Source organism: Juglans regia, chromosome 9, assembly GCF_001411555.2.
Source record: "Juglans regia cultivar Chandler chromosome 9, Walnut 2.0, whole genome shotgun sequence".
NCBI classification, from domain to species: domain Eukaryota; kingdom Viridiplantae; phylum Streptophyta; class Magnoliopsida; order Fagales; family Juglandaceae; genus Juglans; species Juglans regia.
The window spans coordinates 22,912,779-22,939,750 of NC_049909.1; the positions used below are offsets into that span (position 1 = coordinate 22,912,779).

A 26,972-nucleotide genomic window follows, 5' to 3' on the forward strand; every position below is an offset into this window, starting at 1 on the left:
CAATCAAATATCATTGACCAACCTTGAACGTTTTCAAAGCCTGCTTAAAATCCAAATCTGTGAAAAGGGTTGTTTTCACATCTTCCATTAGTACTCTCACTGCCAAAGAGTACATCACTGGAAATTGGAGATCTGTAGTTGATGAGTCTTGCCAAACTCCGGTTGATCATGTCTGGAATACAAAAGCAAGTGGATGGGTACGTGGTTCTTCCTCTCCCTCTTGTATTGCTATTTATGAAGCTGTTCTCTAATCTTATGTAGTGGTTTTTTATTTCAGATTTATGTACTTACAAAGCGTCTCACGGAGGAAGCAGCATTTAAATTTGCAAATGAAAATCATATTGATCTCGTCTCAGTAATAACTAGTACTGTTGCTGGTCCATCACTCACTTTGGATGTCCCCTCAAGCATTCGAGTTCTCTTGTCTCCAATAACGAGGGAATTTGCAATCATCTCTCAGTATTTCACGACCATAAAACTAGCCCTACAAATCCTGGCTGAACAAGCAAGCTAATTACCGATTACATTAGGGGGAAAAAACGATATCACCACATTTTCATTTGGTTCTTGGTTCTCCTGCATTTCTATACCTGTATTGTTTTTCTTGTTTTGCTCTGAATAGAATCCCATCAGTTATACGTACCAAGAAAATCTAATCTCATGACATGTACCTTACTGTTGGTATTTGCAAGTCTATTACAAAAGAACTTGTTTACTTAATTTACAGCCAAATACAAGTCTACGATTGGTTTTTCTGCATGTGAACAATACGTATTCTGGTTTATCCATATAAGATCTAAGTACTAAAATTTTCGAGCATGTTGAAATGATCATCTATACAGGAGAACCTGAGACCTTTAGGATATTATCTGCTGTGAATGCAAGAATAGGGTCGATTGCTTTAGTTCACATCGAAGATATATGCAGTGCCCACATATTCCTTATGTAAGAAATGGAAATGGAAAGGAAAAATTTGCAGAGGAAAACAGCAGAGGAAAAAAATGCTCTCTGTGTATTTGTTGAAATCGTTATATTGAAGATTACAAGGTGTGCTACTATATACAATTGCCAGAGAATATTCTAACTGCCTACTAAGTCTGTAAAGACACTAATACCCTTTTCTATACAACTCAGCAAAGAAGAAACAAATAACAGAAAAATCAAAAACTCTAGAGCAGAGGTAGCACGATTTTATACAAGCTATACAATGATAGGCTCCTTGCCTTTCTGTTTGTGATGTGCTGCTCCATGTTGTTCTAAATTATTCTTCAATACCCCCCCGCAAGATGGAGCGTAAAGATTTACGACTCCCATCTTGGATAAGTGTAGATTAAGAATCTTTGAAGACAAAGCCTTTGTTAAAAAGTCAGCAAGCTGATTGGAACTAGGAACAAAACGGGTACAGATGCTGCCTTCTTGGATCTTATCACGAATTAAGTGACAGTCGAGCTCGATGTGTTTTGTTCGTTCATGAAAGACGGGGTTGGCAGCGATGTGAAGAGCAGCTTGGTTATCACAGTGAAGAAGAGCAGCATGAGGATGAGGTACTTGAAGTGCAGACAGAATAAATCTAAGCCATGTTAACTCTGAACAAGTAGCTGCCATTGCTCGATATTCTGCCTCAGCTGAGGATCGGGAAACAACCGTTTGTTTCTTGGACTTCCAAGAGATCAAAGAAGAGCCAAGAAAAATGCAATATCCAGTCACGGAACGCCTTGTGTCTGGACAAGAGGCCCAATCCGAGTCACAATAAGCTTCAAGCTGAAAAGAAGAAGAAGTGGGGAAGAGAAGGCCTTGTCCAGGAGCACCTTTGAGATATTTAAGAATTTTCTGAGCTGTTAACAGATGTGTATCAGTGGGGTTAGCCATGAATTGACTTAAGGTTTGAACACTAAAGCATATATCAGGCCGAGTGATGGTGAGGTACAAAAGACGACCAATTAATCTTCGGTAGACACTAGGATCTGATAATGGAATGCCTGTAGATGTATTGAGCTTCAAGTTTTGATCCATAGGAACTTTAGTAGGTGTGCTGCCCAAGGTACCCGAATCTGCAAGGATATCCAATGTGTATTTCCTTTGGCACAAATGGATCCCTTTTTCTGATCTTGCAACCTCTATACCAAGGAAATACCTTAAAGGGCCAAGGTCCTTGATCTTAAACTTGCTATGTAGAAAAATCTTTAAATCATGTACAGAAGTCAGATCATTACTTGCAACAAGTATGTCATCAACATACACAAGTAAAGCAATGAAGATGCCGTGTGTGTCTCTTGTGAAAAGGCTATAATCAGCCTTAGATTGAGAAAATCCAGATTCAAGTAAAACAGTGGAAAATTTAGAATACCACTGCCTTGATGCTTGTTTGAGTCCATATAAACTTTTGAGTAACTTGCAAACTTGGTGTGGAGATCCTTTCTTGTAACCAGGAGGTTTTTGCATATAAATGTCTTCATGTAAGTCCCCATGCAAAAAGGCATTGTTTACATCAAATTGATGCAAATACCAGCCTTTAATTGATGCAATAGCTAAGAGGCATCTCACTGTGACCAGTTTGGCAACAGGTGAGAATGTCTCTTGGTAGTCTACCCCCTCAAGTTGAGTGTAGCCTTTGGCTACTAATCGTGCTTTCAATCTTTCTATAGTGCCATCAGAATTATACTTGATTTTATAGACATACCTACAATCAATGGGAACTTTTCCAGGTGGTAAATCAGTTAGTTCCCAAGTTTGATTGTCTTCCAAAGCAGCCAACTCAGTATCCATGGCTTGACACCACCCCGGATCTTTAATGGCTTGTTTGTAAGTTTGTGGTTCAATGTGAGTGGAAATAATAGTGGAAAATGCTTGATATGGAGGTGAAAAAGAATGATAAGATAAAGTATGATGAAGTGGAAAAGGATTACCTGAAGAAGGCATTAACTTCTTGTGCAACAATGGGATAGGAGCTGTGAGAGTTGTCTGCTGACAGTGATAATCCTGCAGGTATTTGGGTGCACTTCGAGTCCTGGTTGATCTGCGAGGAGGGAGGTGAGCTGGTGGAGAAGAAGATGATGAAGCTGGAAGTGTCAAAGGGAGAGATGGTGAAGAGATAGTAGTAGTGGAAGATGGGGTTAGGGAAGAGGGATTGATTGTCTCGGGTAGTGAAGTAACGGGGATAGGAGTATGAGCTGGAGGGAGGATATTTGGTTGCTGAATAGAAATGAAAGTGGGAGGAAGTGTTGCAGTAGTTGAAGTGGAATTGTGTATAGGTAAAAGATGGGAATGAAGGGAAGGGAATGTGGTGTTAGAATGAGGAGAATGAAAGGGAAAAATGGTTTCATGGAATTGGACATCTCGGGATATAAAAGGTTGTGCAGTTAATAAATCTAATAATTTATATCCTTTAACTCCAAAAGGGTAACCTAAAAAGGCACACAACCTTCCTCGTGGATCAAACTTGTTTCTTCCATGGGAGAGAGTAGAGGCAAAAGCAAGACACCCAAAAATTCTTAAATGATTGTACTTGGGTGGGGTATGGAAAAGGATCTCAAAAGGACTTTTGTTGTGAAGTAAAGGGGTGGGAGTCCTGTTTATGAGATACACTGCTGTTAAGATACAGTCACTCCAGAATTTGAGGGGAAGATTTGAGTGAAATCTTAAGGCACGAGCCACATTCAAGATGTGTTGATGTTTTCTCTCTACGATACCGTTTTGTTGTGGTGTTTCCACACAACTTCTCTGGTGGATAATGCCTTTACTAGAATAGAAATCTTTCATTTGGAATTCAGAACCATTGTCACTCCTTATAACTTTTACTTTTGTTTTGAATTGAGTCTCAATTAAATTGTAAAAAGTGACAATACAAGTCCTTGCATCAGATTTGTGTTTAAGCATATATACCCAAGTTGTCCTAGAGAAGTCATCAACAATAGTGAGAAAGAAACGAGAACCATCAACAGCAATAGTTGAATTGGGACCCCAAATGTCACAATGGATAATATCAAAAACATGTAAAGATGAATGATTAGAGGATGGAAAAGGAAGGCGATGTTGTTTTGCTAAAGGACAAATGGAGCAAGGAGTTTGATTATGAGAATGCAAATTGTTTATTACAATAGGATCTTTAATCAAAAGCAATCTGGAAAATGATATGTGGCCAAGCCGATAATGCCATAAACTAGAAAGGGAAGCTGTGTGAGTGGCGGAAGCAGAAATGGACTGGTCTTTGGATAAGAAAGAAGGCCAAGCATCAACCAAAGCTGAAGGTGACACCCATGACCTGAGCAGGTGATAGAGACCTCCTCTTACTTCACTCATCCCAATCGTTGTCCAAGATGCTAAGTCCTGAAGGAAGCAAGAATTGGATAGAAAAATTAGACAACAAGAAGTATGTTGGGCAAGCTTCTTAGCAGAAAGTAAATTGAACTGGAAGGAAGGCACACACAACACGTGAGGCAGCACTAAGTGTTCAGACAATTGCACAATACCAACATGAGTAACAGGAACTGTTTCTCCATTTGGTAACTTGACTTTATAAGAAACTGCAGCAGTAATGGATGTAAAAAAAGAGGAGCAACAAATCATATGATCTGTTGCCCCAGTATCAATGATCCAAGGTGTAGTGTTTGAAATAGAATAATGTTGTGTGTGTGTGCATGAACAAGTAGCCATACCAGAAACGCGGGAATTGCTGACATTATTAGGAGATGAGGAAGAGGAAGGCTGAGCAATAGAAAGTGAAGCCATGGTAGAGTTGCTTTCTTGGGAATGCAATAGAGCAATTAATTGATTATATTGGCTCTTGGTCAGAGCCATGGTCTCAGTTGACGCATCCTCATTATCAACTTCTGGTGGTACGCAAGATTGAGTGGCAGCTGCAGAAAAAATCTTGGACTTCCCATGAAGCTTGTGCCCAGACGGATATCCGTGTATTTTGTAACATTTGTCCACATTGTGGCCAGTCATGTGACAATGTGTACACAATGGAGGTTCAGCATTGCCAAGCTTAAAACAATTATCAAGTGAGTGACCCTGGATTTTACAATGGGAACAGTATGGTCGATTGGGTTTGGGATTACCAGAGGCAGTGACTTTGGCAATGGGTTTGGGGAATTTGTAAGAAGACTTGGCCATCATAACCATGAGATCAGAGGGGGAAGAAGGAGAAATCATTTGGTGGTGGCGTTCTTGCTGCTGAACCATAGAGAAAACATGGTTGAGGGGAGGTAAGGGATCAAGAAGCATAATCTGGTCTCTTGTAATTGAATAAGAGTCAGATAATCCCATAAGGAACTGAATAACACAATCTCGGTCATAACGAGTATGAAGAATTTTCAGTTTGCCACAATCACAATCAGGGAGAGGGTCATACACAGCAAGCTCATCCCATAAGCCTTTAAGGCGACCAAAGTAAATACTAATAGAATCCTGATTCTGTGATAAACTAGCTAAATCACGTTTGAGCTGAAAAATGCGGGGACCGTTTTGTTGAGTAAAACGATCCTTAAGCTCAATCCATAAAATACGTGAATCATCAACCAACGCAAGACTTGATTTAACGGAAGAACTTACAAAATTTTGCAGCCAAGAAACTACCAAATCATTGCATCGTTCCCAAGCTTCAAAGAGGGGATCAGAAGGATCGGCTGGTTTAAGAAGTGTGCCATTGATGAAACCGAGTTTGTTCTTCGCACGAAGAGCTCGACTGATAGCACGCGACCAGCTGACATAATTATCAGCGGTGAGAAGATCAGAGACCAACGCAGCGGCTGGATTATCACCATTCTCAATTCGGAATGGGTTAAATGGGTCAGAAAAATTGAGGAATCGCGAAGAAGGATTGTTCGCGTATGGGGATGGTGGAGGAGTGGGCACTTCAGTATCGCTTGTCATTGGATCGAGGGAGCTCTGGTACCATGTAAGAAATGGAAATGGAAAGGAAAAATTTGCAGAGGAAAACAGCAGAGGAAAAAAATGCTCTCTGTGTATTTGTTGAAATCGTTATATTGAAGATTACAAGGTGTGCTACTATATACAATTGCCAGAGAATATTCTAACTGCCTACTAAGTCTGTAAAGACACTAATACCCTTTTCTATACAACTCAGCAAAGAAGAAACAAATAACAGAAAAATCAAAAACTCTAGAGCAGAGGTAGCACGATTTTATACAAGCTATACAATGATAGGCTCCTTGCCTTTCTGTTTGTGATGTGCTGCTCCATGTTGTTCTAAATTATTCTTCAATACCTTATGGAGCATGCTAAAGCAGAAGGTCGATACATATGCTGCGCCCAAAATTGTCAAATGTCCAAGTTGGTTGAGCATCTAGCTGGGGAATACCCCTGCTCTAATATTAGGTAGTTTCTGTGTTTAAAGATAACTTTCTTAAACTTGGTTATTTCCTCTGATATCCTTTCTCGTGCAGGTCTGTAGAGAAAGAAGAAAACCTAGTCCCTCATGAAATTTCTTCCAGGAAGCTAAGAGATCTGGGTTTCAATTACAAACATGGCTTACAAGACATAATACATGAGACAATCACTTCTTGTTTAGAGTATGGTTTTTTACCTCCTGCAAAGTAATGGACGATGCTACGTTGGTAAACTGAATCTTTCGATGCAAACTGGTGTAGCATTCAAATGCGGTGGGGTATCTGGTTGCGACTCTTTGCAAAAATTTAGCTAAAAAGCTATTTCAAAGAGCTCATGCTTTGAATCATTGTTAAGATAAATAAAATCCAACACAGACACAGCAATTGTGGCACTCCAGATGAAGGGTCTAAATCAAGGAGTCGTGTGTGTTCATCTGCTGCCAAACTACCCCCAACGCAGACATTCAAGACTGAAAATGATAAAAGAATTATCAATTAAATTTCCTCAATTCAGAATTTTATACAAAGTGTTCGATGTTATAAGGAGGGTGGGTTAGTGTTCTACATTTATGAGGTGCATGTGCCATAGAGCTTTAAATGCCGTACAGATGTTCCAGCAATGAAATGAAATGACAAATCTATAGGCAGGCAGATGTCCTTACAAAGGGCACTACAAAATGAACAACAAGAGATTTTCAGGAAAAGAATGACAGATATAATATATATATATATATATATATATCTAGAGAGAGAGAGAGAGAGAGAGAGAGAGAGATGGCCCCCGGACCTTATCTTGAATTTTAGCTGCTCCTACACCAAGAGGATTTAGCCCTTATCTCAACTTATTTTATTTTATTATTATAATTTTTTTAAATTTTTATATTAAATATAATAAATAATTTAACTTTTTTCTAATTTCAAAATAATAATAATATTAATAATATTCTAATAATAGAAAAAATGAATTTTGATGATGTATTTTAAAGGGTAACAGAATATTCACAGAGCAACATCAAACAGCGATGGGAACAGAAAGGGACAATAAAAAAATGCGAGGACAGTTAGCATATAACACATTTCCTTTATTTTTGTCCTCTGCATTTGGAGTAACCTTTGTTTGAGGCATGAAACCCCACGACAAGGCCCACATGCCCTTTTCACACCATATATGCTAGCTGGCACTAAGCCAAAAACAGAGACACACTCGTGGGTGACTGCTACCGCCCATGGAAATTTATCGCCATTACAGCTTCCCTTCCCTCCTGAGTTTGGATGCTTATTCAATACAACCTGATTCTATAGATTTCAGAACCATTAATGATTTCAGATTATTCTCCATGAAGGCATCTTTCATTTATTTTTCAGTACCTATTCAAATGATGTTATTCGACTTTAGTCACCAAAAATCCAATGCTAACCCTTTATTCAACACGTACTGGTAGCTGCAAAACACCTTCTTTGTGCAATATATAACTTCGAATGAGATTAAGAATATGGAAAAATTTTTGCATCTGCCTACACCGGCACACACTCAATGCAATGAGTGTAAAAAAAAAAAAAAAAAGAAAAAAAAATGTGAAGTGTGTGCCGGATGTAGGCAGATGCATAGCAAACCCCTAAGAATATTCATAATTCTATAAAAAAAAATCTGCATTTGCGACGAGCACTTAATGAAGAGGAAGGATGCAAACATAGCAAGAGGCTGATACAATTCACCCAGAGAACTACAGAAGTACAAATCTTTAATCAATATATTAGCAAGTGACTAAGAGGCTTGAAGGAAAGATCTTCCGCAGCAAAGAAATGGAGAAACCATCAGAAGAAATTGATTTGGAAAACCAAAACGGATTCACATAACTTGAAAATGACAATGTGATATAACTTTCAATCTTTCTTCAGGGTTTGCAGATTACCACAAAGCAAGGAAGGAGGGCTCTAGGATTGAGCAAATAAAGTTCCTCAATATTGGAATAAAGACCCACTCTACCAGCCAATGAATCAAATCCTGTTTGGCCAGCCATTTCTTGTATGTTCTCCAAAGGCCTATGAACCCTTCCAGCAACGACTCTGCAGACTATTAAGGCTTTCCTAACAGCTGCGTCTTCCTCAAGAATTTCTATAGATTCAAAAGCTCTTCCACTAGTTGAAGTTGTGAAAACTCCTATTCCACCCTTAAGCTCCTTCTTGGCAGAGAATCCATTTTTTATAATTCTGCAAACACTGCATTTTTCTGTTGCACAGAGGCTGGAGGCACCATTTCGACCAAGAGAACATGACAAGGTTGTGCCATAGAACCTCAAAAGTTCGTTACCATCGGCGAGGCACCGAGGGTGTTTCTTGGGGAGTTTGCTGGCTTTGACCTTCACCATCTCCCTATATTCTTCAAATCGAGCAAGAGTTCTTTGCATATTATGAACTTTCAAAACCCTCTCAATCCGGCCAAATTGGTTCTCAGACTTCAACCAGCTTGTCCGGCATATAATTTCAACAATTTTCCTAGATGAGTCGCCTTCCACAAGTTCTGTAACTGTGAAGCAGAAAAATATAGTGAACAGAAGAATGACTAAGCTATTCCAAAATCTTGAGAAAACTACTTTAATTGGTGAGATAGTCCGAAGACCATCAAAGCAAGGCAAACAGTTCCTGGACATAAAGCTCAAAAAGAGAGTATCTTAAATTTGTTTACGATTCCTTTTTGTCTGCGGAGAGAAAAAGGGTTTGTGGTAAGGAACTCCTCAAGCATGGGGGCAAAAACAAACTGAGGAAGAAACTCCTTAGCATTTAAAAACTACAGATATAAAGTTAACGACAAACTACAATCAAGACTAGGAATAAAATTACCCTCAAAAGAGAAAAATCTAGAAGGTTTTCTTACCAGCATGCTTGGAGAGATGATGAGCTTCAGCAGCTTCCCATTTGCTGAACTGCTCTCCACATTTATGGCAAATCACTGTAGAAGACCCATTAGACTGTGTCTCAAGAGAGACCCTATTGCTTGAATGAACTCCACCACCACCAAAAACAGCAGAACCCTCTGATCCAGACCCTTCTCTATCTGATACAACAAAAGAAGACTTCCTTGGAGGAGTTGATGATGTCCTAACAGAAGAATTAAAATAGTGCATTGTAGGGTTGCCCCCAGGTCCAGGTGTCCCCGGCCTCAAAGTGCCCACAAACATTGAATCACCGCTACCGTTATTACCACCAAGACCACCGCTTTCACCACCTCCACCACTAACCCCTTCTTGGAAACCACCAAAACCAGTGATTTTGAGCTCACACCTGGAGTTACTCAGTATCACTTCATGGGTTATTGGGTTGAGGAATTCACTGCTCCCAATAGATCTTGGACTGCAACTTGGTGGCTTCTCCAAATGTCTCTTACTTCCATGGATAACATCTTTGAGATTTGCTATTGACCTTGAACACCCAGACCTTCCTGCTTTTCTTGTCGAGATTGTGCTCAGTTGCTTCCTCGTCTTTGGGTCATGAACATCTGATGGCTCTGATTTGCAGTGTAAAGACCTTTTTAGAGAGAACCACACTGTTGGCATATTTTCCTCTCTCTCTCTCTCTCTCTCTAAGTATTTAGGCTACAAAGATTCACAGTGCTGAAATTCTTTTCCAGCCTTCATTCTCATAAGCACATTGCTTTCAATTGCTATTTTCCACCATGCAAGGCTGAACAAAAGAAGAGAAGCCAGAAACAATGCTTTCTCTACAATAACTTTCTACTTTGGGCACAACACCCCACTTGGTTGAGATTTCATTCCCATTTTCCCGAAACTAATTCCACTTACCGAACAACTCAAAAACAAAAGAATAGTACTTGAGAAGAAACCAAACCAAATATTCATGCAACACCCAGAAAGAAAGTTCCGAAACTCTCAAGTGCCATGCCGTTTTGCGGGATGCATTCTGGAAGCCAACAAACCATTAGGAACTTAAGAACTATTATCTAATATGGATGTCCATGACCATGAGGCCACAAAGGTGGAAGGAAGTGGGACAAATGGGCTCAAACCAGAAACTATGCACCCATTTTGATTTAGGAGATAGGAATTCAAGAAATGGAGAATCTTTGGCTCTTGGGGAACATGACAACCAACCAACAAAACCTTGTTCAGAGACACCAATAAATGCTAATTACCGATGAAGACAGACAGTAAAAGACTTGAAAAAGGACAGTCCTCAGGCTGAATGGACTTGCTAAATTGAATTTAAGATGTTAAAATAAGTAGCAGGTTCATTCAGATGTTCTGAAAGATACGTAATAAGTTATTACTAGCAAGTACGTACACAGATAATATTTAGCTAAAACCACCATTACTCTCTGAGTGCCAAAGCCCCTTCCATGGTCAAAAAGGGCAAACTAATCTTTGATTAGATCCATTGAGTGGATTCTGGGTGCATGTTTTCTCTTTTGCTATTATTGAAACGAAAAACCATAATTGCAAGTTCAGAGATATCAAAACAAGGGTTTTAGATTTTTTTTAGCCTTTTAGAAAAAATACATTAATGAACAAAATCAGGTAAAACTAATGGAGGTGAGGCGCCATTGCGAAGAGCATCGGTGCCCAATTTACTGCACCACTGCCTTTAATTCACAAGACTTAACACTAACTGTGACTGTTTTATGAACGTGATTCACTCCAGTCAAAACCTAACCTTAAAAAAAACAGTCGAATCTTGACGGATCTGTTTGGGCAAAGACTGTGTTTAGATGTTGAGCTAGATTAATTAGTTTTTTATGAATAATAGTGAGTTGAGATGATGAAATAAGTTCTGTGGGGCCTACTTAAGATAAGTTTAGATATGTTTAGATGTTAAGATGAGTTTAGATGTATTTATGAAAAATTAAAAAAAGTCGTGGGTTCCATGTTTAAAAAAGTGTTGAGTTGAAAAAGATTATAGGTATCACGTGTAAATAGATTTTGAGTTGAGATGAATTTAGTGATTTGAGAGTTAGGTATTTGGATCAAAGTTTTAAATTTCGTACCGTACCGGCCGGCACGGCCGAAATTTTTCGTTTCGGCCGTCTGGCCGGTACAGGTATTATATCTATTCCGTATCGGTTAAAATATCGGCCGTACCGGCCGGTACCGGCCATTTCGGACTGAATTTCAGCCTGTACCGGCCTATATTTCGGCCGATACCGGCCGATATTTCGGCCTGTATGTTTTTTTTTTTTTTTCATTTTTTCACACTACAAATTTATATTTTAACCCCTAATTTAGAATAGACTATTTATAATTTATATATATATGTATTTATATATAATTTATTTATATATAGACTATTATTTTGAAATATAATTTTTATATATATTTATATATATAATTTATTTATATATCGACTATCCCGAAACGTTATCCCGAAACGCTATTCCGAAACGGTACCGGTATCAAAATATTCCGTTTCAGTGCCTTGACCGGTACAACGTCCGGTACAGTATTCAAAACATTGATTTGGATATTAGAAGAGATCTAAATCTAAACCGAACTCTACTAAGCTGAGTGCAGTCAAAGAACCACATGATTATTTTGGTATTTTGTGAATAATAGTAGAATGATTTGAGTGAAGATATTCTATTTGATTTTGATAAATGAAAGAGAAAAAATTGAATAAAATAATATAAAATAATATAAATATTTTAATATAATTTATATTTTGAAGTTTGTAAAAGTTATAGAGTTTTTCTATTTATCATTCTTTGACCACACATCTGTTAAGAGAAAAAAAATAAAAAAAAATAAAAATAAGTGTATGGTGTAAAGATGATGAGTATAATTTTTTATTTTTTATTTTGGAGGATTTTGATAATTCTAGACTTTTGGTAGTACAAAAACTCTCCTAATTAATTATATTAATACCGTTAGCAATTTTTGAGAAAAATAGTAATTTTATTTCCAGTAAATAAAACGAAATTAGTTATAATGTACCTAAAAATGTGAAAAACATGAATTATTAATTTTTTGCCATTTTTCGTAAATTAATAAGTGAAAAACATAAAAGGAAGACAAAAAGATCTGCTTTGTAGTCAAAGCAGCCAAAAGCGGAACGTTCCAAATCATACAGTCAAAATATTATGGGCCATTCCTCCCACATAAGAATAAAAGTAAATTTATTAGGGCACCGTGATCGGCACTTGCTGGCCTACTGACTTGTTATTACGTACTGATACTTTATACTGACTTTCATTGCAAACCGTTGATTAATCCTTTCATGATGAAGCTAATTTTTATCTAACCGTCCACATCGGAGCATAATTGATCAATTCTTGTATCGAATTTGGCATGTTCATTTGAATAGTTAATTAAAGAACATTATTTTGCTGGCATGTGCATGCATGTTTACTATATGGAATAGTATTGATTATGGTTACAAGCTTCGTGACAGCCATTGACAAACCCATCATCTCCACATACTCCAAAGTACTTCACAGATTTGGAGGGCCCCATTAATTTATACTTCAATAACTTCACACACTAAAAATCGTGACTTATTTTGCTTCTTAGATCTGTCTTCTTTACTTTTATAAATAAGATGATATGAGATAAGTTAAGATAAAAATTAAAAATTAAATAAAATATTATTAGAATATATTTTTTAATATTATTTTTCTTTTAAAATTTGAAAAAATTAAATTTTTTATTTTATTTTGTGTGAAAATTTAATAAAATTGTAATGATTAGATGAGATAAGATAAGAATGATTATAAAAAAAAACGAGACCTTAATCCCATCTCATTGAGAATATTTTTTTTATTTTCTCTAGACAAAAAATATAAATAAATGAATAAATAAAAGAAGGCTCTTATAATTTAGATTTATCTCATCCTTAAATCGTGGATTTAGAACAATAATGTAAGTGCTCATTGTTAGCTTTGACCCACTAATGTAAGTGCACACGGAATACTCTTTTTGAATGAATTATTCTATTTTTAAGTTTGTGTATAAAACACAAAATTTATATCATTTAAATTATAAGATTTTATTTGTAAGTTTTTAAAACCTTAAAATTTATATTTCAAATTAAATTATGTCATGTAAGTAGAATGTGATATAAAACCCTTATAATAATAGAACTCTTAATTAAGTTCACCAGTCACCTTCAAATTTAATTATTTAGGTATTATATAGTAAATTAGGTATTAATTGAAGTGTGTAAAAAATATATTTCCCCACTAAATTTAAAGATTTGCGAAAATAATAAGAATCATGGACAGCTATAGAATTACGTTAAAGTTGGTAAGCATTATTATGGTTATGATTATAAGAGCATAGCATTGGCATTGGTTTAGTCAATTTTCTTTTTATCTTTGAATTTAGATAATAGCATTCACATTTTGCCATTCACATTTGGCCCACATTGAATTAGTCAAATTAATTTCATCTAAAATATGAGCTACAGTAATTCTATCTTTCTTTTCATATTTGAAAAACACTGTAACAAGTCTAAATGTCTTTTTTTATTATGTTTTAGCTCTCATTTCTTAGGATTGTTCATCCGGATCGAGTTTTTTCCCAGCTCAATTGTGAACCTGGTTTTCTTCTCCAATTTGAATGTTTTGAACTATCATAAATTTAGTTCCCAAGGCCAGTAGGATCGAGCAATTAAGCGAAGAGTTAGGAGATTTGCCTAAGGATGAAATCCAAAAGTTGAAACGGGAGTTGTGGAGAGCGACGCAGCTTGTCAATGGTTCTTCTAGGATTTTCGAAAATGGGATAAAGGCTGTACTGTGTGCGTGTGGCTTTTGATGGCGGGTTCAAGTGGATTGTCTTGTCAACATCAAGTTGGATTATTTCATTTTTTAATCTGCATTAGAGGTTTTGTGGATTCAAAAGTCTGAAAAGATGCATTGGATAGATTATTTGGTCGGAAACTAAAATCCAAGAAGATTCAAACATTCAAACTGAAGAAGAATAAAAAAATAAAAACCGAGTTCAGGATTTAAATTTTGGATTCATTAGAATTCTGACTCAGATCTGACCTAGGTTAACCCGATTCGGATTTCGGCCCGAGTTGAAAATCCAGGTTCCAGTTCAGGTATACCCGGATTCCTGATCCGGATCCCAAATAAACAGTCCTAGCCTCTCTCTCCCGCGGCTCTTCTTCTTCCCCACTCTCTCTCTCTCTCTCTCTCTCTCGGACCAAGACTTAGACCGGTTCAGTCCACGGTCCAGGGTTTTTCCGGACCGGACCGAATGAAAAATAAAAATATATATTATATATAATAATTGCACAATTAACAATATAAATTTTTAAATATATTATTAATACTCGATAATATTCTATCAATTAACAATATTTTATATATATCTTTATCTAACATATCACTATTAACAATATAAAATTTTAAATATGTTATTAACACTTGTTAATATTCTATGAATTAACTAATATATAATATCAATTAGTTAATTATATAGTAATTATATAAATTAATAATATAATTTTCATCTAATTTATTATCATCGACCATATAAAATATTTTTTTATTGAGTTTGTTACATAATCCACATTAATAAGTCACTTAATTTAATTTAGTATTTTAAATAAAAAAATTTTATTAATTATTTTAAAAAATTAGGCTGGACCGACTGGACCAGACCAATAGCTATTAGTCCGGTCTGGTCCGATCCCTTTGGGTGTTAGGTTTGGTCCGGTCCAAAAAAATGATGGACCAAAAATATTCGGTCCATCCCCGAACCGGACCATTTGCAGCCCTAATTAATATATTGGTGTATTTTTTTTTTATTTTTTATAAATATTTAAAAATATAAAAAATGTGTGAAAGAAAACAAAGAAAGAAAAAAAATACAATTTACACTGGTGAACATGCCCAACAGTCACCGCCGGGTGGCATAGTAGTAGTGTCCATTATCTTTTAATTAGATATAGTTTTTTACTAAAAACTTGTATAAAATTTATTTATTTAAATTTTGTATATCTCACGGGAACTGCTACAGATACACAGGGATCCCACAAACTGATGTGGCATTATGCCACGTCATTTTTTTTTCCAACCGTTGCGTTACTGCCAGCCATCCCGTCACACACAGCTCCCTCACGCAACGTCCCACACGTCTCTTGACAACGTCCCGCATTTTCTTAGCAAACCACGTAGCTCACTCCTTCACGCACGACAACGTCCCTCTCCCTTCTCTGGTATCTCTCTCTCAATCCTTCTCTGGTTTCCGTTTTTTCATTCCACTTATTCTTCTTCTTTTTTTTTTTTTTTTTTTTGTCTCATGTATTGGTAGCTTCAATCCTCTTCTTCTTTTTTTTTTTTTTTTTTTTTCTCAAGTATAACCAACAACCGCACGATAAAATCACACAACAATCACATGCCAAAATACAGCAACCACACACAAAAATCAAACAATCCAGAAACCAGGGTGTTAACATCGAATGCTCAAAATTCATGAAATTCATCGCGATGGATTTCCTCACAGGTGTTCGGGGCATAAAAATTTGAAGAAAAAAAAAAAGCAGAGACGATAAAATTCAAATTCATATATTAGAAAAAAAATACAATAATGGGTTGAATGGGCATCGACGAACCAAAGTGACACCCATTTTGAACAAAAAAGAGCCTTCGAATTTGCTGGTTGGATGGGCAGCGAGACAAGAATGGGTTTTCATGGTGGGCAGCGGGGGAAGAGAGTGGCGTTGGGGATAGGCAACGGGGAAAGAGAGTGGCGTTAGGGAAGGGCAACGGGGAAGAGAGTGGGTTGTCGGCGACTGCCCGGGGGGGTTGGCTTGGGGCGACAGTGGTACTGGGTTGATGCCAGAAAGACGTCAGCAGCGGCACTGGGTAGAGATCCCACTTCATTCCTCGTGAGGAGAATGGCCTTCGTAAGGTAAGGGGGAGCAGAGGAGAAGGAAGGAAAAAAAAATGGAGAAAAAGAAAGGTCGCGGGGGAAGGGGCACGTGACACACTATCAGTGTCTTTGTGGGATCTCTATGTAACTTTAGTGTTTTCCATATCTCATTACACATTTTTAACAGCAACCACAACCTATAGAACCACGTGAACTATGGATAAAATCTCTTAGAGTATCCTCAATGGATTAGTTAAAAGTGAAATCCATCGAGTATTTACCCATTAAAGAATAAAAAAAATCACAATGGATTAGCCAAATTCTAAATAATTGGAATTTAGCTACAATTACATTCAAAATAATTTTCAAATTTGAATGTTCTTGTTCATAGGCCAAATTCTTATTTTATGAATTATTTTTCTCTCCAGCAAACCAACATGTCCAGTTTTTAGAAATGTTTGTTGAATGTATGCTCTCTTCAAATGCACTGGTTCATAGATACTCTGTCCAAATTTGATAAAAAAAAATATAGTTGGATGAGAATGATAGAAATTAGTAAAATATGATAAAATTAAATAAATTAATAATTAAAAAAATTAAATATTTTTTAAATTATTAATTACTCATTGCTATATAATGAATAAATGGATAATCCAATGTGGAAATTTGATGTGAATATTCAAAGCCAAATTCATTTTATATTATTTTATTGTTATATAATGAAAAAATAGATATTCCAATGTAGAGATTTATGTGAATGAAATAGTTAAAAGTTCAATTTATCTTACATTCATAAAAAATGTACTTTAACTTTAACTAATCATTTGAGAGTGCTCTAAGACATAACATATCTCATTTCTAAAAGCACTCCCAATAGCTATTGTAAAATACATTTTTCTTCAAAATATAAAGAAATATGACCAAAAGTCCATTCTATTAGAGCACTCCCAATGGTTTATGTATCTTATCCTTTAAAAATACATCACCAAAATCTATTTTTTTTATTTTACATACTGACTTTTACAATATACCATACATCAGTTTATTTATTTTTATTTTATATTATATTATTTAATAGTTTGTTGGAAAAAAGTACAAGGAGAGATAAATTATTATTGGAGATAAAGTATATGAAAAGAGAATAAATAAATAAAATATTTTTACATTTATGAATAGTTTATGCTAAATGTAGCTAAACACTGTAGCAAAATGTAAAATAGATTTGAAAATAAATGATCCATTGGAGGTACTTTTGAGCTACTTTTCTTTAAATTTTACATAAAAATGAGTTTTACAAAACCCATTGAGGATGCTTTTAAATCTATTCTATTTCTATTTTACATTTAGCTACAATAAATTCTCTACATGTAGAAGTAACTATTCATTCATCTAAACAATTTTTTATTTTTTCTATCTCATTTCATCCTATTTTCTTTTTATCTTATTTTTATTTTAATCATTTTATCAGTTTTGCACATGCCCCACTCTATTATCTCTCATATACTCTCTAGCACTCTGTTTATAATCCATTCGACTTTTATGCATGCTAAAGTTTTGATATTGTTAATAATAAAGACATATATTTTTTTATTGTTTTACTCTATTTTTTTAAGTAATTTAAAATATTGTATTGTAAATAAAGAAATATCAAAATATCAAAATATATGATATGTAGAGAAATATTTGAAATATATGTTATGTAGAGAATATAATATTTAAAATAAATAAAAAAGATTAAAAAGTATAATATTTAAATAATATTAAAAAATAAATTAATATATGAGGTATTATAAAATTTAGTATGTAAAATGAAAGAAAACATATTTTAATGATATATTTTAAAAAATATGATAAAGAAGTCAGTGCCGTTAAAAGTTAGAAACTTTAGAACTGTATGGGAGGTTGGGAACCAAAATTCACTACGTAATTACAGAGATGGAACGAGGGTACCTGTGTAAACGAAATCTGTTTGACTTGATTCGATTCCCTCCAAAGTCCGAACCAACGCAAAGCGGTGAAATCCTATCCTATGGTTTCCAAAATCTTTACCGTCTCTCTGCATTCTAATCCAACGGTGATACATCTCAATCCGCGTACTTCAACCCCATTCGTCCAATCCTAGCTCACATCTAGTATATATATCTAAGCACCGTCGCTGCGTTCTTCGACTTTATTCTCTTCCCCTCTAGCCCAACTTTCCCTCCATTATTTTTTCTCCCTCTCTTCCCGAGACTTTCCATTTCTTTAGTCCTTCAATTCGATGGCAGGTCGGGGCAAAACTCTCGGATCAGGGGCCTCGAAGAAGGCCCAGTCTCGGAGCAGCAAGGCCGGGCTCCAGTTTCCAGTCGGTCGTATCGCCCGATTCCTGAAAGCCGGCAAGTACGCCGAGCGTGTTGGAGCCGGCGCGCCTGTATACCTCGCCGCCGTCCTCGAATACCTTGCCGCTGAGGTGACAATAATGCTCTTTTCTCTCTTTCTATTTCCCCAGGGTTTCTAATTCTGTGCACGGCGTTGTATTTATGAATATGTATTTACCCACTTGTTGGATCTAGCATTTTGAATTCGTACTAGATGAGTTCCAATTTTTGGTGTAAATTCACATATTTGTGTATATGTACGGAATTTATGTTGAACTCCCTGATAATTCTGCGTTTCCATGGAGATGGATCCACTTGCTCCTCTCTAGTTCTAGGGTTTCGAATAAGTCTAAAAGTTGTGTATTTTCTTTCTTTTGGTAAGATTTACATTAATTTTATGGTCGTGGAGATTATGCATAGGCGCTGATTAAATCTGAGTCTTTCGGAAATCCACTCCTCCTGGTTTCCCTAGGTTCTCTAGGGTTTTGAATTTTGCTCATTTTGTGTAATTAGGTTTTCGAATTAGTTCTTAATTGTTCCCATTTCCGGGCCTTTTCAGGTTCTTGAGCTGGCTGGAAATGCGGCCCGAGACAATAAGAAGACTAGGATTGTTCCACGACACATACAGCTGGCGGTCCGGAATGACGAGGAGTTGAGCAAGCTTCTTGGAGATGTGACGATTGCCAATGGTGGTGTGATGCCGAACATCCACAACCTTCTCCTGCCAAAGAAGACTGGAACCTCAAAGGCCTCGGGTGGAGACGATGACTCTTAGATTGAAGTGAGTTGTGATTTTCGGTCTCCCACGTGTTGGATATCTTGTTTACTTCCCTTTTTTATTTTTTACTTTTGGATTATGATTTTCAAGTTTATGTTAGGGTCTGGTTACAAGGTAACGGTGGAGTCGTAGGAGTCGGTGGTAGTATTTAGCGTCTCAGTCCGTAGCGAATGTGAATATAATGTTCTTCCACTTGTTATAGAAGTGATTTCTGAGCTCAATTTTATTCTTACCCGTTTATTGATATACTTCATGGCATTGGCGATGCAGAGTTCAATTCTAACGTTGTTTTATTTTTCAATGTTTATATTTTTTACATTTTGTTGTAATGGTTTTAATTTGGAGGCCGTTAATTTTTAAACCCTTGTTTTTGCGATTCGATTGATTATATGGTTGTCAGCCAGTTTCGGATCTTGTTATTCAATGGAAATGAAGGGGTTAATGGGTATGCTGGGGTTCTGTGCAATCTGGATTTGCGGGAAACTCCCATCATTGAGTTGAATTGAGGTGATTTTGGTTTGGTTTTTACTCGCTCTCTATTATATCTCTGGCTTGGTAATTGAAAGAATAGAATTCGGATGCTGTTGTCATCAGAAAAGAAAAGATTAGTCTTCGCCAACCTAAATGTCTTATGGCATATTGGCCATGGTGTAGTGAGATTTGAAAATCGTGTTCTTCATCGCCGTTGCCTTTGCGAGGGATTCAAATTTGAACTAGTCGTGAGGTATTTGGAAGAGATAAAGATTGTGAAGGTGCTATTCTTTATCTCTTATGGTGTTCTGTTTACTTGGTTGTTTTAACTTGAATGTCCTCCGACATTCAAAGGCAGCACCGACTGTTTCTGAACGGGGAACTTAGTGCCTACACTGCTCTCAGAATAACCATATTACAATATTTAGGATCGTCAATATGTTAATACGAATGTATTCTGCAGTTGGCGCCATGTTTAATGAAGTTTGAAGGAGTTCTGCTGGAATCTCATTTCCTGATTCGACAAAAGTAAATTAGAATATGTCTATGATGCGTTGACACCCAAGTGAAATTGTAATACATATAGAATGATTGCTTCTGTAATTTGTTGGCCTCACAGAAAAATGAAAATGTAGTCAGCAAAACTAAAATGAGATGTTTAGATGCTTTGATTCATAAGTTTCAAGCAATATGATGGTGCATGCAATACTTACCCTGACAAGGTTTAATGGTTATTTCAAAACATCTCATTCAAACAATGAAACTTGCCTGAGAAGAACCTAACCATACTGGCCAAAATTCAAATACCGGCCGAACCACTGAAAATTGATTGGTATTGTCCGGTATTTGATCCGGTACGAAATGTAGATCTCCTCCATGCTAGTTATTGTTCTGGTATCATATATTTCGGTTGTATTGGTCAATATGATATGATTTTTAAAAGGAAAAATATTTGCATCAGCCCCACACCAGCACACACTCAACCTATTGAGTGTAAAAAAAAAAAAAAAAAAAGTGATGTGAAGTGTGTGCTGGTGTGAGGCTGATGCATAGCATTTTCATTTTTAAAACTTTGGTAATGATATTCACACAATATATTTTACAATATAATTTATAATACATGTAAAATAAGAATATTTTGGTAAAATGATATTATTTTTATAAATTAAATAATAAAAATAACCTTCATTCTAAAATATTGTTATATAAAATATTGTAAAAAATTATGTATGTTTATCATTTTTCAAATTTTATTGATACTGAAAAAGATATGAAAAAGTATGTATACAAATCACAAAGAGGAAGGAGGTGCAATCTGATAACTGATACACCGAATATATAAAAGAGTCCTTGCCCACTGTTTTTTTTTTCTTTAATTAAATTTTTTCTCAAAGCAAATGGTTGATCATATGATTCATATCAGATATTTGGGACATCGGTGGGTTTTTTATTATATCAAATAGTACAACTAAGTAGCTGTTTGAATATTGAGATGAGATAGTTTTAAATAAAAGTTAAAAATTGAATAAAATATTATTTTTAATGTTATTATTATTTTAAAATTTGAAAAATTTAAATTATTTATTATATTTTATATAGAAATTTAAAAAATTATAATGATGAGATGAGATGAGAGTATTTCTTAATCCAAACGACTCATAAAAGTGAGAAAGAATGAAACCTAAATGATGATACTGTTCCTTAGTATTATTAGACGCATCAACTCCATAAACAACCTAACTTATGCTCTGTTTGGATAATATAAGTGTTTCGTCTCATCTTATCTCATTTCATCATTATAATTTTTTAAATTTCTACATAAAATATATTATACAATTCAATTTTTTCAAATATTAGAATAATAATAATATTAAAAACAAATATTTTAATAATATTTTTTTTAATTTTTAATTTTTATTTAAAATAATTTTATCTCATCTTGTTATCTAAACTGTTAATTTGTAAAAAAACATGAACAACTTGGTCAAGTGGACTCAATCCTATGAGTTCAGCCAAGGCCACTGGAAATTTAAGGATAGGTTTGGGGGGTGAGATGAGAAATTTGTGTTTTATTTTGAAATTTAAAATATTAAATTTTAATATTATTATTATTTTAGGATTTGAAAAATGTGTATTGAGATTTGAAAAAATTGAATTGTTTATTATATTTTATATGAAGATTTGAAAAATATATAATGATGAAATAAGATGAGATAAAAATTTTATATTTTGATTTTAGTCCCAAACCTGCCCTAAATATACTCTTCCATCTTTGAAAATTCAAAGCTTCTATAAAACCATCGAAATCCTAAAAAGGTACAGTATTGACTCGATATGAGAGCATCCTGACTCTACTTGATTCTGCGTGTTGACCCTCTATTAATCTGGTTTTTAACATACTTGTCAAAAAATTAAAAAAAAATCTTTCCACACAATTTATCGAAGAATTTGAAAAAATCTGATTGAAAGAGTGTTGATAACCAATGTGGAGTACGGACAGCTAAACTCGATGCTGAGGGTTCTGTAGAGTCTGGCATGAGCGACAATCAATGGGCTTGATTAATACATATTCCATCTGACACATCCTCCATGCCGGAAAAAATAACTTGCCATGGCTCGCCACGTGGCATTTTTGCTTGCATAATCTGCCTACCGCAGCTTCTTCCCAACGACGGTTTGGATTAAAAAAAATATATATATTTACACACAACATTCTATATAACACATTATATAATAATATTTTAAATAAAAAATATTTTTATAAAACATATTATAAAAATAATATAATTTTATAAAAATATCTTCATTTTATAATATTATTATACAATATATTATATAATGTATTATATATATCATTATTCTAAAAATAATATTTTAATTCATTTTATCTAATTTAATTTTTATAATTTTTATAATTTTTAAAATTTTTTAAAATATAATAAACAATTCAATATTTTTAAATCTTAAAATAATAATAATATTAAAATAAATAATATTTTATTTAATTTTTAATTTTTTATCTCAACTCAAAATCGTATCTCAAATCATTATCTAAAACCTCATTTGGATGTATAAATAATTTCATTTCATTTCATCTCATATTATTATTATAAATTTTTAAAATTTTTATATAAAATATAATAAATAATTTAATTTTTTCAAATTTAAAATAATAATAAGATTTTATTTAATTTTTAATTTTTATCTAAAATAGTCGATTAAGAGCACTCTCATTAGAATAGCTAAATTAAAGTACATTTTTGATGAATGTAAGATGAATTTAACTTTTAGCTATTCCATTTATATAAATCTCCACATTGGAATAGCCATTTTTTCATTATATGACAATAAAATAATATAAGATGAATTTAATTTTGATTATTTACATCAAATCCCCAAATTGAATTATCCATTTATTCATTATATAGTAATGAGTAATTAATAATTTTGAAAATTTTTTAATTTTTTTAATTATGAATTTATTTTATTTTATCATATTTTACTATTTATAATATTATATATTAATTTGTAATTGTATTCTAATTATATTTTTTCAATTGTCATTTAAAATGAAGAGAGAAATAATTAATATTAAAAGGAGAGAGAAAGAAATAATATAAAAATGATTTGATGAATAAATAGTGTGTTCCAAATTTAGAAATTAGTTTAGATATTACTGTAGCTATATTTGGAATATAGCTAATTCAATGTGAGTAATTTATCCACATAATATCTAAATTCTCATTGAATTTAACTTTTAACTAATCCAATAAGAATGCTCTAAGTATCAAACGTGGGCTAAACCTCCCCAATCTCTACGTCACTAAGAAATAAAAACAGAATGCTTAGCAATCTGTATAAAGAAATATTCCTATTCGCTTTAATGGAATTTATGCACTGCTTTTTCTAAAGGCTTCGCCCGCACTATAAGAGAACAAACCCAACACTCTTTCCATGCTAAATTCTCCAACTTTACTCTTCTAATCATCAATGGCGAGTCGCAAACAGCTTGACGTTCATAGAGGTGATCAAAATCCACAGAAATGGCGTATCTCACTAGGGGAAGACGTCTTCAAGAGCTTCCTCTCCCAGGGTTGTCCAACAGTGCACAAGGTTTTCGACGAAGGGTCATTTTTCAGTCCACTCTTGTTCGGAAAATTCTTTGATCCTTCAGATGCTTTCCCTCTATGGGAGTTTGAGTCTGATATCTTGTTATCGAATCTTCGGAGCTCTGGTCAAAGCACTGTTGATTGGTTTCAGAGCGATCAAGAATACGTACTTAAAGCAGATCTACCAGGTAAGAGACCCAAGTCACGGTTCAGTTTCATTTGTTTTTGGTATATAATTTCTAAACTTAACGTTCATGAACCAAGCAGACAGCAAGTACTAGGAAATTGTCAGACTGCAAGATATATAAACTGGTTAAGGGAGTAGAGGCAATTATTCCTTAATCCTAAGGTAAACTTCTGGTACAAGGGGACCCTAATATCTAGAATTTGCATGTAATTTTGGGTTCCGGTTCAAAAAAGAGAAGATAGTTTTCTATCCATATGACTATGAGTTGGGGATAAGGCAAAAACTCCATAGGTTTATCAAAACCTTCATAAACTACATTAACGATAGTTACATAAAGTGCAGTGACACAACACCAATTATATTTGTGTTCAAACAGGAAGCGGGAATAATGTTCAAGTCTTCGTTGATAAAGGGAAGGTTGTTGAAATTAGTGGGCAGTGGAGGCAGCAAAGGGAGTCCAAGATACAGGACTGGAGAAGTGGGCATTGGTGGGAATATGGGTACGTTCGGAGGCTTGAGCTGCCAGAAGATGCCGCGGATTGGAGGAAGATAGAGGCGTATGTGGATAACGATGTACACTTAGAGATTAGAATTCCCAAGGACCTTTTGGATGGTAATCCTCAAGGAAATGCAATTGTGGCTGCTAAAGATTCTGAAGGCGGTGTAAATTAATTTGATCAAAGCAAGCTGCTGAATCGAACTGTTTTTAACCATTTTTCATACAATCTAGATCCAATGATGTAACCTGGACAACTGTACATATATACATAATACATAGTGTTGATGTTGTGTTTCGCTGCCCGAGCAATATCGCGAAGTCCAAGTCCCACGTCGCCTGCAACAAGGAGGAAGAAGAGGCTTCAGTGATACCTGAGGTCACTACGATACCTAAGTCAGTGGATAGTTCAATGAAGAAATCTCAAGAATACAGAAGAACAATAGGGTTATCAGACAAAGTGTGTGTGTGAGAGACTCACGTAGAAGAGATCTCCTTTATTTATACTTGACCTAGGTTCCACTGTCGAGGAAGATCGTGGTGTGTCAGGTGTTAGACCTGCCACTACTCATTTTCTTGTCGCCCAATTGTGTTAGTTCGTGGCCTAGCGGGAGGTCGTGCTAGGTCTATCCTACAACCACCTCTCTGTCATGACAGTGTGTCAGATTGCGGGCGAGCCGTCCTTCGTATGTGGGGTGTGCTGTTGTGTGCCGGGTCTCCTGACACAGGTATTGATCACGATCGTGCCTTGGTCTGTCGAAATTGTGACCGGTCACATGCCATAGTCCGCGTGCAATTGGACGTCCTGTCTATGATAGGGCTAAGAAATTTGCCGATCCCCGAGACGTTTTCCTTGGCACCTCTGAGCTTGGTGTTGATAGGCCATCCTGGGTTGGTTCGCGCTCGTCACCCGTTCCTCCGGCTCGGAGTCTCCAACTTCCTCCCTTGGGGCTTGGAGTTCCATAGCTCGACCTTTTTGGGCTCGAGACTTTCTGGGATGAGACTTTTTGGGATGGGCCACGCGCTCGGTGCCTGATCCTCTAGGTCGGGGTCTCTAACTTCCTCCCTTCGGCCTGGAGTTCCATAGCTCGGCTTTCTTGGGCTCGGGCCCTTCCGAGATGGCCTTCCCTCACACATAGTTCAAAGTTTAAATCGAAACCTTTTTATATGCAATAGATACAGAACACGCAGTTTTATTCATAAACATCATTCGCTCCTAATCCTTTTTATATTAAATAGAGCAAGAAACAAACACCTTATCAGCATAACTACCAAGTACAAACACACGCCCAACATGAAAGAAACTACTATATCCACAATACACGTGACTTGTTTTCTGCATTAACCAACAACTTCTTCCCATGACCCACGATGCTGGTTTCGTAACCTACCCACAACCAACTTCATAACCGAACCATGGAGCCCCGACTCCTGTCACTCCACTTGTACTTGTTGGCATCCTTACATTTTGGGTTGGGCTTGCGCAGACTTTTAGTTTAGGTCTGTCAAACACTTCTCACAAAGAGAAATGCTTTAGTTATAGATAAATTTTATAAAAATAAATTTACAATTTAACGCAGTTTGATGTAATGCATCAGCTCATAGATTATGATGAAGTAAATTTAGCATATCGCATAAAATTATGTCTATTTGTAAGTTTATTTTTACAAATTCTTTTTATAACTAAATGTAACACTCCTCTTTTATAAAACAGATCAAGAGTTTTTGGTGTGTATCGTGCGCACGCGTGAACACATCTTATTTGTAAATTAGATTGGATTAAGTTTTTCATGTTCAAATATTTGTTACCATTAGAAAAACATAATGTGTGATATTGTCACAGTATTAAACGCTCTCCTCATAATTTCATATTTTATTATCAATTAATATTTTTCAGAGTTTTTTTCTAGTTTTCATTTTTTCACAATCTCAATCCCAAATTTCTATTGATTAACTAGCGGCTAAAATAATGATTATTCTTTCCGGATCATTTTTCTTAAATTTTTTTCTTTTTTTTTGTACAACAATTTTAAAGACAATTAAGGGAGATGAGGATGACCATTTGATATTTTCCGTGTGGGTGTGATGATAGTAATACGGGCAATCACTAGCTTTTCATTGCAAACTTGAAGACTTTTTATTTGTCAAAACACCATAGAGTTAGGTTGCGTTTGGACGGTAAGACTATCTAAGATCATCTAAGATAGTTTCATATGGATATGTATATATATGTAATATATATTCTCCATCTTAACTCAACACTGCCCATTGATAGGACTTTTATTTGTAAAATATATAAATAAAATAATTATTCTATCACTACAACAATAAACCAATCATTGATGAGATTCACTACCTTTTTAATTTCATATAAAAAAGTTAAAACATATATCAACC

The 26,972-nt window shown here is 35.1% G+C and overlaps 4 protein-coding genes across 4 annotated transcripts; 3 read left to right on the forward strand and 1 right to left on the reverse strand.

Annotated features, from left to right (window-relative positions):
- Positions 1-20: 20 nt before the first annotated feature.
- Positions 21-6,800, forward strand: LOC108992005 (putative anthocyanidin reductase; the record flags this gene model as incomplete). The annotated part of the gene is made up of 6 exons (XM_035693879.1): positions 21-197; positions 278-432; positions 838-945; positions 3,027-3,030; positions 6,239-6,339; positions 6,408-6,800. Coding segments are annotated over 6 exons (699 nt in total), but the record flags the coding sequence as incomplete, so codon positions are not given.
- A 1,213-nt stretch (positions 6,801-8,013) lies between these two features.
- Positions 8,014-10,430, reverse strand: LOC108999455. Its single transcript, XM_018976344.1, has 2 exons — positions 9,226-10,430; positions 8,014-8,877 (listed from the first exon to the last, which is right to left on the reverse strand). Exons 1-2 carry the CDS (start codon positions 9,902-9,904, stop codon positions 8,246-8,248), a joined length of 1,311 nt encoding a protein of 436 aa, XP_018831889.1. The 5' UTR covers positions 9,905-10,430; the 3' UTR covers positions 8,014-8,245.
- A 7,842-nt stretch (positions 10,431-18,272) lies between these two features.
- On the forward strand, positions 18,273-19,613 carry LOC108993415 (probable histone H2A.1). Its single transcript, XM_018968332.2, has 2 exons — positions 18,273-18,626; positions 19,094-19,613. The coding sequence occupies exons 1-2, from the start codon at positions 18,438-18,440 to the stop codon at positions 19,307-19,309; spliced, it is 405 nt and encodes a 134-aa protein (XP_018823877.1). The 5' UTR covers positions 18,273-18,437; the 3' UTR covers positions 19,310-19,613.
- Positions 19,614-23,740: 4,127 nt separating this feature from the next.
- Positions 23,741-24,824, forward strand: LOC108992238 (21.7 kDa class VI heat shock protein-like). Its single transcript, XM_018966736.2, has 2 exons — positions 23,741-24,080; positions 24,456-24,824. Exons 1-2 carry the CDS (start codon positions 23,774-23,776, stop codon positions 24,749-24,751), a joined length of 603 nt encoding a protein of 200 aa, XP_018822281.1. The 5' UTR covers positions 23,741-23,773; the 3' UTR covers positions 24,752-24,824.
- Positions 24,825-26,972: the final 2,148 nt, after the last annotated feature.